This window comes from Culex pipiens, chromosome 3, assembly GCF_016801865.2.
Source record: "Culex pipiens pallens isolate TS chromosome 3, TS_CPP_V2, whole genome shotgun sequence".
In the NCBI taxonomy this organism is placed as follows: domain Eukaryota; kingdom Metazoa; phylum Arthropoda; class Insecta; order Diptera; family Culicidae; genus Culex; species Culex pipiens.
In genome coordinates this window covers 99,006,417-99,020,843 of record NC_068939.1, presented here as the reverse complement: position 1 = coordinate 99,020,843, position 14,427 = coordinate 99,006,417, and the positions used below count along the sequence as shown (strand labels likewise).

Here is a 14,427-nt window from a genome sequence, read left to right as displayed (position 1 = left end):
TTTCCTGTAGGTTTCCAGGTCGGTGAGGGTTTGCTTAGGTGAAATTCCAATTGTTGAGTTGTATTCCATGAATATGTTCATAAGATGTTCAGGTTCAGTAGGCAGGCCATTGGATGCAAAAAAGACATGCATGCTGGTTAGTGTTAGTCCGTCTATGCAGACGTCCGGTTTTTGGTCCTAGAGAATAAGAAGCACTCGTTGATAATAGAGTCTAAGTCTTAACCTTCACAGTTAGGTCTTTCATTTGTAATTTGTCAATTTGCCCAACAAATTTTCAACCTTTGGCTTCCAGCCGATCTGGAAATACACTTAAAGTCACGATCTCATGTGGTAGAACTGACCCATATCCACTCGTCCCTTAACTTGTATTGTAGCTCCAATCACAGCTTGTCTAAAGGTTATTTTCATCGAACTTGAATGAACCTTGCTAATTCACCCTGGAGCTTGTTGGAAGGACTGTCCCGAGTCAGAGAAACTGTTTTTCAAAATCATCTATCTGTGAAAATGGATTTTATCTCATTTTGAAGTTTTTATACAATATAAATTTTAGTTAAAATCTCGAAAAAGTGTCAAATATCTCACTAAAATTAGGATTTTTCTGGTCTTGTTTAATCAAAACATTAGTTTTGGGTTCTCTGAATATATCTTTGACATCCTACACCATGGAAAAATGTTTATCTTGGTCGTCAGGTTCGATAAAAGCAGCAAAATAGGTATTTTCCTAATTTTTTTTCTAATTCATCTGGAAATATCAATTTCCCTCGTTTTTAACAAAACTGATGAGTCGATTTGTAGTAAATAAAATTTAGAATAAATTTGCCGAAGAGAGATTAACAGCTACTTAAATTATTTCTAGTTGGACAAATCACACATCCTCAGATGGGTTTTAATCTTATTTTATTTGTAGATAATAAAATAATTAACAAAATATTGTTCATTAATCGAAATTCGGCTAAGCGACGAAAGTGTATCATTGAATATAATTGTTATTTTTAAAGTGTTCCAATACAACAATTCCCACGCAAACGGTATGGACCAACACACAAGTGCCCTGATCCTCCTCTAATGTGGTCTGGAATTCTCTACGTAAGATAACTGTACACATACCGTAAACCGGGGTGACTTTGATAGGATTTCAACTTGTTTTTAGAATATTTTCCAACAGGTAAGGTTTTTCTCAAGATTCTTATTTTTAAAACATGTACTGGGGTAGGCCACACAAAGTCCAAGAACTATTTCGGAAAAAAGTTTTTTCAATAATGTTTAGAAAAATAGTTACGTTAAAAATTCTTAGTTTTAATTCCGGGGTGACTTTGATAGTCATAGTTTTTCTTGTTAAAATCATATTTAAGATGTTCAAACTTTATTTTTACGCTAAATGTACCATCACTAAAGTAGCTGATATAGTTTTTAAGAAAAAAAAATCAATGTTTATATTTAGTTAACTAAGGGTATAAGCCTTTTAGCATACTACATATAAATTTTAGGTAAAATTGTTAAAAAGTCGGCATTTTGCCTGAAATTTGTTTAAACTAGTTTTGCTTGTAAAATAATCGTTTTTTATTACATTTTATACTGAATTCGAAGCACGAATCACAAGTTTTCACATTTTACATGAAATTTGTTCAACTGAAATTGCCTATAAATTTGGACTTTTTTTTTAAATTGTGTTTCAAAAACACATATTATTTATTATTTACAAACTTTTTTGACCTTCTCCTAGTGGAAAATTGTCCAAAGAATCCGAAAATTCATTCTGTTTTTCGATCAAAAATCATGTTCATTGAGAAAATCATGACACTTTGAGAAGTTTAAAATAATGACTTTCATCAACATTTTCTAAACTATAGTTAACTAACTTTTTAAACTTGTCAAAATTTTATGAAAAGTTCTTCTTGAGGTACTTTGAACACTTCTCTACCACGTTCAGTATGTTTCTAAATCATTCCTTGCGTAATTTAATTGTACTCTTCATTCTGCGGAAAAATCGCAAACCTATCAAAGTCACCCCGGCTATCAAAGTCACCCCGTTTTACGGTAACTCTGTTTGGCCATTAGGGTGGTTCATGCCGTGTTAGGGTGGTCCAAAAATAACAATTTTGACGATTTTCAAAAAAACGTTACTTAATCCACCTTTAGGTGGTAGTTGCCTTCCTCACATTCATAAAGTGAAAACACTACACAGCTTCAAAAAAGGGTATAAATAACACTTACTTTATCAAAATATCTAAGATCCGGCCTCAAAAAAAAAAAGTGTATTAGAAACACTAAAGTACTTATAACATTTGATAGGGTTGTCAGATCTTCAATCTTTTTTCAAACATTTTTCCATTGTGTAGGACGTTAAAGACATGTTCAGAGAACCCAAAACTAAAAAAAAAATCAAATTATTCGCTCTACAGCATTGCCTTGGCGTTCTCGATTGCGAGATTCCTACTCGAAACTAGGTGTCCGGAGGCTTGATTGTTGAGGCAATTGCAAACCTCTTTTTAAACCTAAGCTTCCATCCACCCCGGGATTCGAGCTGACGACCTTTGGATTGTTAGTCCAACTGTCTACCAGCGACTCCACCGAGACAGGACCCAGGACAGGAGACAGGACTGAGCTAACGACCTAACCTTTTTTAGGTTAGTCCGGGGCCAACATTTACTTCCCGTCCGACAGAAGGCGTGATCATACAAATCTCGTCTCGAAAAATGCCACCGGGACCGTCTGGGATCGAACCCAGAGCGACTGGGTGAGAAGCAATCACGCTTACCCCTACACCACGGTACCCGGTCAGAACGCAAAACTAATATTTTGATTAAACAAGACCAGAAAATATCCTTATTTTAGTGAGATAATTGACACTTTTTCAAGATTTTTACTAAAATTTATGGTATAAAAACATCAAAATGAGATAAAATCCATTTTCACCGATAGATGATTTTGAAAAACAGTTTCTCTGACTTGGGACAGTCCCCCAACAAGCTCCAGGGTGAATTAGCGAGGTTCATTCAAGTTCGATAAAAATAACCTTTAGTCAAGCCGTGCCAACTCTTCACAAATAACCTTTATTTGAGATACTGTCACTGTCACTTTCAAAATGGTTTTTTTTTTTTTTGCCACGTCGTACAAGTCGGTCGCAATAAAAGTGTCCAGTTTTTGTTCTATCAGCTGCAGTTACCTTCTAACACGATCGGCAACTGCGGCATCAGTCAAGAAATACGACAGTTTAGTCTTTTCATGAAGCTCTCCATTGTTAACTTCTGGCTTAATAAACACTCTTCAAACGTTTCATGTGTTGTAGTTGCTTGATCTAAGAATGCACCATATCTATTGCAAACTTTTTAAAGGTCCACAGCATAAACCACCGCTTGTTTCATCACTTTTATCCGTTTGGGAAATTTGGGCTTTATTTAGATAAACTGAAATGTAGGCGTTCGGAAGACAAAAACGTTAAACACTCGAACTAAAAAGTATCAAAATATTATATTTTTACAAGCGTCCAGAGTAACCTTATCCTAAACAAACAGTTTGCTTCGTAGCAAAATTGACCCGCGCGGCTAGATATATGAATATAAATATATGTGCATGATATCATGAGTAAATGATCGCAAACATGCTGGTTGGGTGATCCACGTGATTTGCGGCATGAAGGCTGGGGGGAGGGGAAAATGTGCCAAATTCAAGAGATCAACGTTGTCATGATATTTATGTTGCATGCAAAGCCCTACATTATTTTTTTTTTTCTCTTTTAAGTTATCTGACAAACTTCATACACTCTCGTCGTGTGTACACAGAATTGCTATTCCAACGGGTTCAATTCGGTCCACTTTTGCTTCTCAATATAATGATAATATACAGACTATTCTTACTCGTAAAAAATACGCTTGAACCTAACGACGTGTGGGATGATCAGGAAATATCACAAGAAAGTCTCAAATTCACGTCTTTGTCTGTTCGCTCATATCTTAAGACAGCGTCCATCGCTTTAATAACAGCACCATCCGTCGCGGGAATCCTCCGCGTGAGCTATGTGGTCCCTGCTCCAGGAAGGTGTCTCGAGGCGGCCCGTTCCGTCCGTCAGCCCGTTGTTACATTCGATTCCCATCTGCACAACGCCGTTCATTCCTGAAATATGAGTCTGGTCAGTATCTTTACAGGTTCATGATGACTTACAAACGATTTACCACTAGCGTATCCGTTCAGCACCAACGAATCCGACGATTCATACCGCTTAAGCGAGGGACAGATTTGTTCGCCGGACATTTTGATCAAACCAACAGCAATCGATATGAACACTTGTTCAATTCCCTGGAAGCAAACAGTCAAAACCACAATCTCTCAAGAAATCGTCGAAAACTCACCTGATCCTGCAACGCCGAAGTCTCAAAGTAGTTTCCTCCGATTGAGGTGGCGTAGAGGGCGGCCTCTTCCCGCGAAACCGCCCGTTTCGCCTCCAGATCGAGCTTGTTTCCCACCAGCGACAGAACCATCGGTTCCTGTACGTTCCGCTGCAGCTCCTGGACCCAGGTTTTGATTTCCACAAACGAGTTGTACTGGGTCAGATCGAACACGAGCAGGGCGGCGTTCGCGTTACGGTAGTACAGCGGGGCCATCGCCTTGAACCGTTCCTGGCCGGCAGTGTCCCAAACCTAAGGCGTTTTGAAAAAGATTCAGTTATTTGTTTCATTGAATGTTTCATCAACAACGAACCTGCATTTTAACTTTGAAATCCTCCAAATTGACTTTGCATGTGAAGAAGGAGGCGCCTATCGTCGGTGATACCTCCTTAGTGTAAACATTTGAAACATATCTAACTACGAGGCTCGTCTTCCCCACACCTGAAACAGATAAAAAGAAAAAAAAACAACTCCTTCATTAATGTACAATAAAAACTAACAATAGAAACATTCTTTAAAAAAAACAGCATATCTCAAGATACCAGCTGAACAAACACAATCCAGTTTTATCAAAACATTTTATCTTTGTTTGCAATAATCCGAGCTAGCCTGGTGACAAAAATACCACTCTGACCAAGCCCTGGGCGGATGGTTGGTTGGTTCGCGCGCCGGAACGTGAGGTCAAATCTCCTTCTAATTAAAGGATTTTGCTTATCAATTTTTATCGTCGCTGCGAGTTTGTGTGCTATTGAAGGTTGGGCAGCGTCACTCTAAAGCAGCTACAAAGTGCGAATTTATTGTTTTATATTTTTATTATTCAGCGCATTGTTGGATATTGAACTTCCTATTTTATTTTCCGAAATTACCGAATTACCGAATTTATATTTTTATTATTGACCGCATTATTGGATATTGAACTTCCTGGTTTTATTGTAGGTAAAAAAATAGACGATATAAATAACTGTTCTAAGAAAAACAGAAACTAAAAATAATTGATATAATAATATATTTTGTTATCAGAAAATAATGACCTTTGGTAATTAGAAGAAACATAATAACATCCCCAAATCTTAGGATAAAAAATGTTGTTTAGCAGGTTTGATGAGAGAATTCCAAATACAGTCGAATCTCTGGCTGTCGATCTTCTCGATATCAACATTGCTTCAGCAATCAATATTTTTTTCTGTTCCTTAAAGCAGCATGCTTTGATTTTTCGTTCTATAATTTGATACCTCCCGCTGTCGACGGTCCCGATAGAGTCCACTGTAGTAAGACAACAGCAACATGGAAAATCATTCAATTATTGATCGCGTTATGTCAACTTTGAAAAAAAAAACAGCAGTCATAGGGGGAGGGGGGGCAGAATGGCCCGCCTAAGTAAAATGCGCCAAAAACCATAGAAAAACATGAAAACTTATGAATTCAGTGTAGTAGGCTTATGCTTTGGGATGTTCCCTTCAATGTTGTATACTTGGTTGATGAAATTTTTTAGCTTAAAACTATTTTTGAGCCACTTTAAAAAAAAAGTTTTTTCGACTGCTTTTCCAGGGTGCGGGGCAGAATGGGCCACCCTGCGGGGCAGAATGGGCCACCTTAGAAAACAAGCCATTTCGTCTAATACAACGTTGAAGGGAGATAAGAAATGACTTAAGGTACCTTTCTAACATAGTTTCCATGAAGTTAGACCACTTTAATAAAAATAGTCACTTACCAAAACAAACATTTTTGAAAATAGTGTTAATATGTTGAAAAAGTGCACTATTTTTACAAATAATCATCAAAACAACTAAAAAATCAACTAATGTTGCATTAAACGTTATTTGTGAAGCTACCAGGAGTGAAATAATCCATTTAATCCAAATTTCATAACTTTTGATTGTTTTTATAAGGCAGGATAAGGGTGGTCCATTCTGCCCCCAAGTGGATTTTAATTTAACACTTCCACCACCAAGCCTCCAAATGATTTTAAGGTTCCGTTGTTGTTTGTATACCTTGGTAGTAGCATCTAGTAATGTTATAAGCATTGAGCAAACTTTTTCAAACAATCCAACTTTTCAGAAAGCTTATTTAAGAACCTCGAAATAAACAACATTTGCGTGGTTTTTCTAATAAATTTACATTTTTGCTCATAATTCGAAGAATACAATGAATTCAAACGTCGTTTTCAGTGTGGTGATGTTATTTGACGTCCTTTATAAGACCCTTGCCTTACAATTGGTCTAAATCCATTCTAAAGTCCAAAACCAAGGGTGGCCCATTCTGCCCCCCTGGTCCATTCTGCCCCCCCTCCCCCTAACCAAATATGTTTTTTTTTTATTTTACTAAAACTATGGGGCATTTTTTCCCGAACAGACGGAAATATCTTAGGAATAACATTTTGTGATATTTGAAAATACTAGGCCAATAACATTTTATGTTATTTATAACAAGATTTTTTATTCGTCGTTATGATTTTTTTGTTATTGGATTGTTATTGTAATAACAGACTGATAAATTTTTTAAGTTATTCTTCGAACAAAATCTTCGTTATAATTTTTTGTTGTATTAACAACTAATCCGATCATCCCAATAACAGTTGGAGGTATTCTTCCATAACAAAAAATGTTATTACAAAGTTGTATTGGCTTTTAACCAATAACAAATTTTGTTATGATAACATAAACTGTTATGCAAAAACTGATTTTTCAAGAAGATTCCATAACACTTTCTGTTATTTTAACAGTATTTGTTATTGAAATGGCACGAGTTTTGTTATTACCGTCTGCCCGACCAATTTTCCAAAACCCAACTCGATATATTTTTTATTTCGATAAATTTGGCTAGAACTACAAAGCGGATTCGTTGATTAGAATTTCGCTACTTCAAATGCCCGCTAATTCGAACTAATTCGATTGCTCGCTGATTCGAACGTACAGAGCGGATTCGCTAATTCGAATGGAACTGCATTCGAATGAGCGAATCCAAATTCGCTAAATGGAACGACTGACAGCTGTCGAAAGCTTGAAACCACGTGTTCGGAAATTATCGAACAATGGTGTTGGAACGTCAACATCAGTTTGACAACTGGTTTTGACAGTACGTTCGAATTAGCGAGCATTCGAATTAACGAATCCGCTCTGTATTAGAATTAAAAAGCACTCAAGCATCGAAATTTAGTTGTCAAACTAATGTTTACATTTCGTTCGTTGCTCGTCGTTTTCCGAGCACGTGGTTTTGTGCTTAGAACAGCTGTCAGTCGCTCCAATTAGCGAATTTGGATTTGCTAATTCGAATACAGTTCTATTCGAATTAACAAATTCGCTCTGCTTATTTGGGTCAATAAAAAATGTGGTCTTCAAACCAAACTACCAAAGAAAAAATAAAATTTTAATGTTGATTTTTTCATTATTGATATCAATAAAACTCGTTCGAAATTTTTCTAAGGATCCATTACCCAATTTGTTATTTTTTATTTTTATTTATATGCTAGAAATTTGATAAAATAAAAAATAAATAAGTTCACCATTTCTTTGATTTGATCACTTGGATAGTTTGTTTTCTTTCTGTTAATTTTAACATTTTTTTCAAATGTTGAGCAAAGTTTTAAAGCAGTCTTCTATTGTTTACTGATTTTGTTGAGCATTCGAAAATACGTAATATTTATTTTTATTTTTTTCTGGATTTTTTTTTTTTTTTAAAGGACCAATAAACCAGATTTTTAGTTTTTAACTCCTGAGTCGGTTTCAAAAACACCCAAAAAGCAAAAAACTGGAATTTTGGTTTATTAAAGTTTTTCAAAAAAAAAACTCCACAATTGGAACCGGGCAAATATTTAAAAAAATATAAAAAAGCTAATAATTACACAGTAAAAAAAAAAAATTGGAAGGTGTAATTTTAGAAGGTTGAATATTACCTCTTTTATGATGTAATTTTACCTCAATTTAGACTGAAAATGCGACATTACACCAGAATAGTGGTAAAATTACACATTTTTAAAGGTAAAATTACACATTTTTTCTGACATAAAAGATGTACCCCTTTCCAGATGTAATATTACCATGATTTTTTTTGTGTACAAAACAATAACAAAATCAGTTATTTACCGTTGCAAAAAAAACATATCTCATCAATACCAGATTAAGTTATCGGGAACATTTTTTTCTCTCTTTTATAAGATAAATACAAGCCTTACCCGACAAACTTCGTTCTGCCTTTTTTTTCGTTTGTTGACGTTTCTTGCTTGTTTGCTTCTTGAGCCTCCTGTGATCTAAATTTGATTTTACGTAACTTTTCCCATACAATCTGCAGATTTTCCGGAATCGGTTCCAGAGTGGCCAAAGTTGTAACTTTTTGGCGTAAGAACCTTCCTTGGACTTATACGAACCCAACGCAACATAGATCACCTCGATCCGACGCTCCGTATTGAACTGATTCGCGTTCGAACAAAACCGTCGAAATCTATCTATATATATAAAAAATTTCGAGGGGTTTGTTCGAACGCGAATCAGTTAATTACGGAGCGTCGGATCGAGGTGCTCTTTGTTGCGTTGGGTTCGTATAAGTCCAAGGAAGGTTTATACGCTAACTAATTGACACTTTGGCCATTCTGGAACCGATTCCGGAGCATCGGCAAATTGTATGGAGAAAGTTACGTAAAATCATATTTTGATCACAGGAGGCTGAATAAGCAAAAATCAAAAAACGTCAACAAACGAAAAAAAGGCAGAACGAAGTTTGTCGGGTAAGGCTTGTTTTTTATAGGGGAGAGTGGGGAGACTTGATCCCCGGGGACACTTGATCCCAAGCCTGTATCTCATCAGCATGTGGGTAAAACAATTAGCTTTGTTCTAGTGAGTTGTGCAAAATTAACTAAAACTCATTGTAGAAAACAAAGAAAAAAATTGAAAAAATGTTTAGATTAAGTTACACACATTTTTCTAAAACGAGCTGCCAAAAACTTCCAAGAGATCTTTTTTCTTTGTTTTAGTATGTATAGAAAACACTCAAAAATTATTCAAAAAAATATTTTTTATACATGAATTGTTTGATAAACTTATCAACTCCAAAACCCTTACGCATTTGATGTTAAATTTATCGTCATACTATTTTTACAATCAATTGTTTAAAAAAGTGCGTTTAGGGAGACTTGATCCCTGCATTTTTACAGTCACTGGAATCAGCCTCAAGATTAATTAATTGGGCTGGGTTTTCATACATAGTTTCCTTTAGTATAGTTGTACATAACTAACTGCAGTTTGAACCTTTTTTCATAAGTTTTGTAAACAAAAATTTCCAGCTTTTGTAAACATGCTTAATTTTGGTCTAAAAAGTAATATTTTAAGTTTTCAAATATTTTACATACTAAACTTGATATATTTTGAACACAAACGTACAGGTTTTATGTTAAATTGCTGTAACTTACAGAAAATTAAAAGTTTGGATGAATAAGAAACATTTCGCTTAAGATTTCTTCAAAATGTTGAAAGGGGGATCAAGTTACCCCTAACATTTTTAAAATGCCGGTTTAAAATATTTTTTTTAAACGCTTGGCATGATTCGAAGAGATCATCTGATGAAATACCCTTATAAGCCAAACATAGATGAATGTTTAAGCTTTCAATTCATGCAAAAAGTTTATAGTTTTGTGATAAATTGACAGAGTTATGTGCGATACAAAAAAAGGGGATCAAGTCTCCCCACTCTCCCCTATATATTGATGATTGATGATTGATGATTGATGATGATTGATAGATTCTGTCAATATTTTTTAATAACAGAATGAGTTATTTTTCGAACAAATCTCTTATATTATTTGTGTTATTATAACAGCTAATCGGGGTGTTCCAATAACAAATCCTGACCTCCTGAAAATAACAGAACTTACTTTTTCAGTTAATATTTCCACCTACTCGGGTCGCATGATTGATCCGGACATCATTCAATGTAATGTCTGAGATCCAATCTAAGCTAAGAGTATTAAATATATTAAAAACACTTATGTGCTCACTGCTCACAACTTTTGATAGGACTGTCAGATATCCAATCTTTTCGTTCATTCGAAATGTCTTTTGAGTACCCATTAGCGATAGGTAACATAATCGATCCGGATATTATCTCCATAAAAATATCCGAGATCCGGCCTCAACAAATTGTATAAAAAGCACTTTAGTGCTCATATCTTTTGATAGCGTTGCCAGATCTTTAATTATTAAGGCTTATTCGAACGGTCGTTGAAAATGATGGGTTGTCTTACAAAACAATCTATTTTACAATCTTGCGGACAGCAACTTTATGAAATAAAGAGATATGACAATCTGTGGTCATGTCATCGCTCGTTGAATCAACCAAATTTAGATAGGTTTCGAAAAAGAAATGTTTTTGCCTTCCTCACCTTACTGAGGAAAGGCTATAAAATCACTCGAAAAATGAACTTCTTAATTCGACCTTGTAGACCCACCTTCACGTATACCTATCGACTCAGAATCATGTTCTGAGCAAATGTCTGTGTGGATGTGTGTAGGTGGGTGGACAAAAAAATTGTCACTCGATTATCTCCGGACTGGAAGAACGGATTTTGACCGTATTAGTCTCATTCGATCCGTCTTGGGGTCCCATAGGTCTCTATTTAAAATCAGCAAGTTTAGTTAAGTACTTCAAAAGTTATGCTAAAAAAACGATTTTGGCGTATGTCCGGAAGATTGTAAAAAGGGTGTTTTTTGCAAGAAACCCTATCATGTTATACATTTTCAGAAAGGTATTAAAAAGAACTTTCCAATGAGCCCAAAACATCAAGGATCTGACAACCCTATCAAAAGTTATTGGCACTTAAGTGTTATTTATACACTTTTTAGAGGCCGGATCTCAGATATTTTAGTAAAATTGATGTCCGGGTCCATCATGCAACCTGTCGTTAGTTAGACAATCGAAAGACCTTTCAAATGAGTCTAGAACATCAAGGATCTGACAACCCTATCAAAAGTTATTGGCACTTAAGTGTTATTTATACACTTTTTGGAGGCCGGATCTCAGATATTTTAGTAAAATTGATGTCCGGGTCCATCATGCAACCTGTCGTTAGTTAGACAATCGAAAGACCTTTCAAATGAGTCTAAAACATCAAGGATCTGACAACCCTATCCAAAGATATTAGCACTTAAGTGTTATTTATACACTTTTTAGAGGCCGGATCTCAGATATTTTAGTAAAAATGATGTCCGGGTCCATCATGCAAGCTGTCGTTAGTTAGACAATCGAAAGACCTTTCAAATGAGTCTAGAACATCAAGGATCTGACAACCCTATCAAAAATTATTGGCACTTAAGTGTTATTTATACACTTTTTGGAGGCCGGATCTCAGATATTTCAGTAAAAATGATGTCCGGGTCCATCATGCAACCTGTCGTTAGTTAGACAATCGAAAGACCTTTCAAATGAGTCTAGAACATCAAGGATCTGACAACCCTATCAAAAGTTATTGGCACTTAAGTGTTATTTATACACTTTTTGGAGGCCGGATCTCATATATTTCAGTAAAAATAATGTCCGGGTCCATCATGCGACCTGTCGTTAGTTAGACAGTCGAAAGACCTTTCAAATGAGTCTAGAACATCAAGGATCTGACAACCCTATCCAAAGATATTAGCACTTAAGTGTTATTTATACACTTTTTGGAGGCCGGATCTCAGATATTTCAGTAAAAATAATGTCCGGGTCCATCATGCGACCTGTCGTTAGTTAGACAATCGAAAGACCTTTCAAATGAGCCTAATACATCGAGGATCTGACAAAGCTTTCAAAAGTTATTGGCACTTAAGTGTTATTTATACACTTTTTAGAGGCCGGATCTCAGATATTTTAGTAAAAATGATGTCCGGGTCCATCATGCAACCTGTCGTTAGTTAGACAATCGAAAGACCTTTCAAATGAGTCTAGAACATCAAGGATCTGACAAAGCTTTCAAAAGTTATTAGCACTTAAGTGTTATTTATACACTTTTTAGAGGCCGGATCTCAGATATTGTGATAAAAATATTGTCTGAATCTTCCATGCGAGCTATCGTTGGATAGGTTTTTTATCAGACCTTGCCGATGAGCCAGAAAAATTGAAGGTCTGCGAACCCTATCAAAAGAAATGAGTAATAAAGTTGATTTGCTAAAAATGTCAAGGGAATGTTGCTATTTTTAGAGAATGTATTGACTTTATGAATGTGAGGAAGGCACCAATCACCTAAAGGTGGATTAAGTAACGTTTGTTAGTAAATTGGTTTGTTCTTTAATTTCTTAAATTTAAGCAAAATAATATCATGAAGATTATCAATGACATGATTAATTAAAATGGTTTGAGTTTGCTCAAGACATATTTCTGCAACATATTTCTTCATCTACAAAGGAGGAATCCCCCGTCGAACTTTTTTTTCTGAGCAAACAATCGTTGGGAATCACCATCATTGCTGTTTAGTTATTTATGACGATTTGCAGTAAAATTTGGTTAATTTTGTTGGATTGTTTATCGAACAAACATCAACTAACCATTTTCTTGATTTAAAAGAGTTTCAATTGCACGAGCTGATACATTTTGAAATAAAATAAACATTTTTTTTTAATCCAAAGCCTCAACAACCCTCTATCATCGGATCATCGGATTGTTAAACGGTACATTTTCTTCCTCCCTGACGAACGTCGCGACGACGAAGGCAAGGTCCGGGGGCAGAGGAAAACGACGACCAGGCATTGAAACAAAAAAAAACTATTGCAATTCGCACCAATGATGCTTGCTTGCTTACCTTGAGATCCCAAAACGACAATTTTCGCCTCGATTGCCTTCATGGCTCTCCGTTTGTTCCGTTCGGTTCCGAGGGGGATTTTATTTTTAATTGCTTCTCTGTCTACGCGATCAGCTGTTTTTCCTTTTATTGCTTCAAGTTCAAGTGTCCAGCGAGTGTTTACGTAGTAGCTTCCCGTTCCCCAAAAGCTATCCAACAACAAAGCACTCTGACTGGCTGGAGGGAGGAGGAGAAGGACCAACAACAGTTAGCTCAAATTTTGCGAGCGTTGCATTTGCTCTGCTCAATCTTCGTCGTTTCTCTTCGCCGAACGGCTACGCGTTTTCATGTCGTAAAAGAAAAACCATAGAAGAAAGTGGCCACTTCGGCGGTCGCGGTCCACTAATTTCGGTGCATAATCTTCCGGAATTTTGCTGCACACGCACGCCAGTCACATTCCCCAAAGTTCCCTGCCTGGTCAAACGAATTCAACTGGTCCAGCAGTTAAATGTCACCATCCAGCTCAAAATTAACACGGTCAGCTGAAAATTTTCACTAATCCAACTTTCAAAAATAAAAAATGGTTCGCACTCAAAAAACTGTTTTCCTTCTTTGCTCAACTCTTTCTTCTGCGATGTGACTGTTCCGACTGTTCGTTCGTTCGTTTGTGAGTGAACGGTTCAGCAACTGAGCAAACTGTGAACCAACATGGATAACCTCACAGGTAAGGTAAACATTGGCAGCATCATATGTCAAACTCGACCCACAGCTTGTTAGATTTTGACACTTGCGATTGCAATGTTTACAAAAATCCAACCGGAGTGAGTGACTTTGTCGACATCCGTCAGCATGTTGCCTGGTTTGATCAATGCGAAAGAAGAAACGTAAACAAAGAGCATCGGAATCCGCAATAAGAAAAATAAATAAATGGATGCTGTCACCTGTCAGTTATGTTCAGCCCTGCGATCAGTTCAAAGTAACGCACGTAACGTTTCGGCTGCAACACGCTCATTTGAAACCACGGAATTTTCGTCAAAACCGAACCACGAGTTATTTATCACGCAGAAAAAAAAGGCATATTTGAATCAACAAAACGTTGTAGATTGAATAATCAATGAATATTATCAACGCAAATAATAGTCCAATAACAACAAAAATTTGTGGAGCATGCGCATGCGCATGCGCATGGTGTGGATCATGCATCAATGAGCAGCTAACAATTCCGTTCACCTCATCGAACGCCGATCCCCCCCACGCCCCACCCATCGACTATGTCTACCACCACACCGATACCACCCCAGC

The 14,427-nt window shown here is 36.3% G+C and overlaps 1 protein-coding gene across 1 annotated transcript; it reads right to left on the bottom strand.

The window, feature by feature from the left end:
- Nucleotides 1–3,452: 3,452 nt before the first annotated feature.
- On the bottom strand, nt 3,453–13,795 carry LOC120431186 (uncharacterized). The gene is made up of 5 exons (XM_039596328.2): nt 13,147–13,795; nt 4,699–4,826; nt 4,350–4,637; nt 4,173–4,296; nt 3,453–4,113 (listed from the first exon to the last, which is right to left on the bottom strand). Exons 1-5 carry the CDS (start codon nt 13,187–13,189, stop codon nt 3,974–3,976), a joined length of 723 nt encoding a protein of 240 aa, XP_039452262.1. The 5' UTR covers nt 13,190–13,795; the 3' UTR covers nt 3,453–3,973.
- Nucleotides 13,796–14,427: the final 632 nt, after the last annotated feature.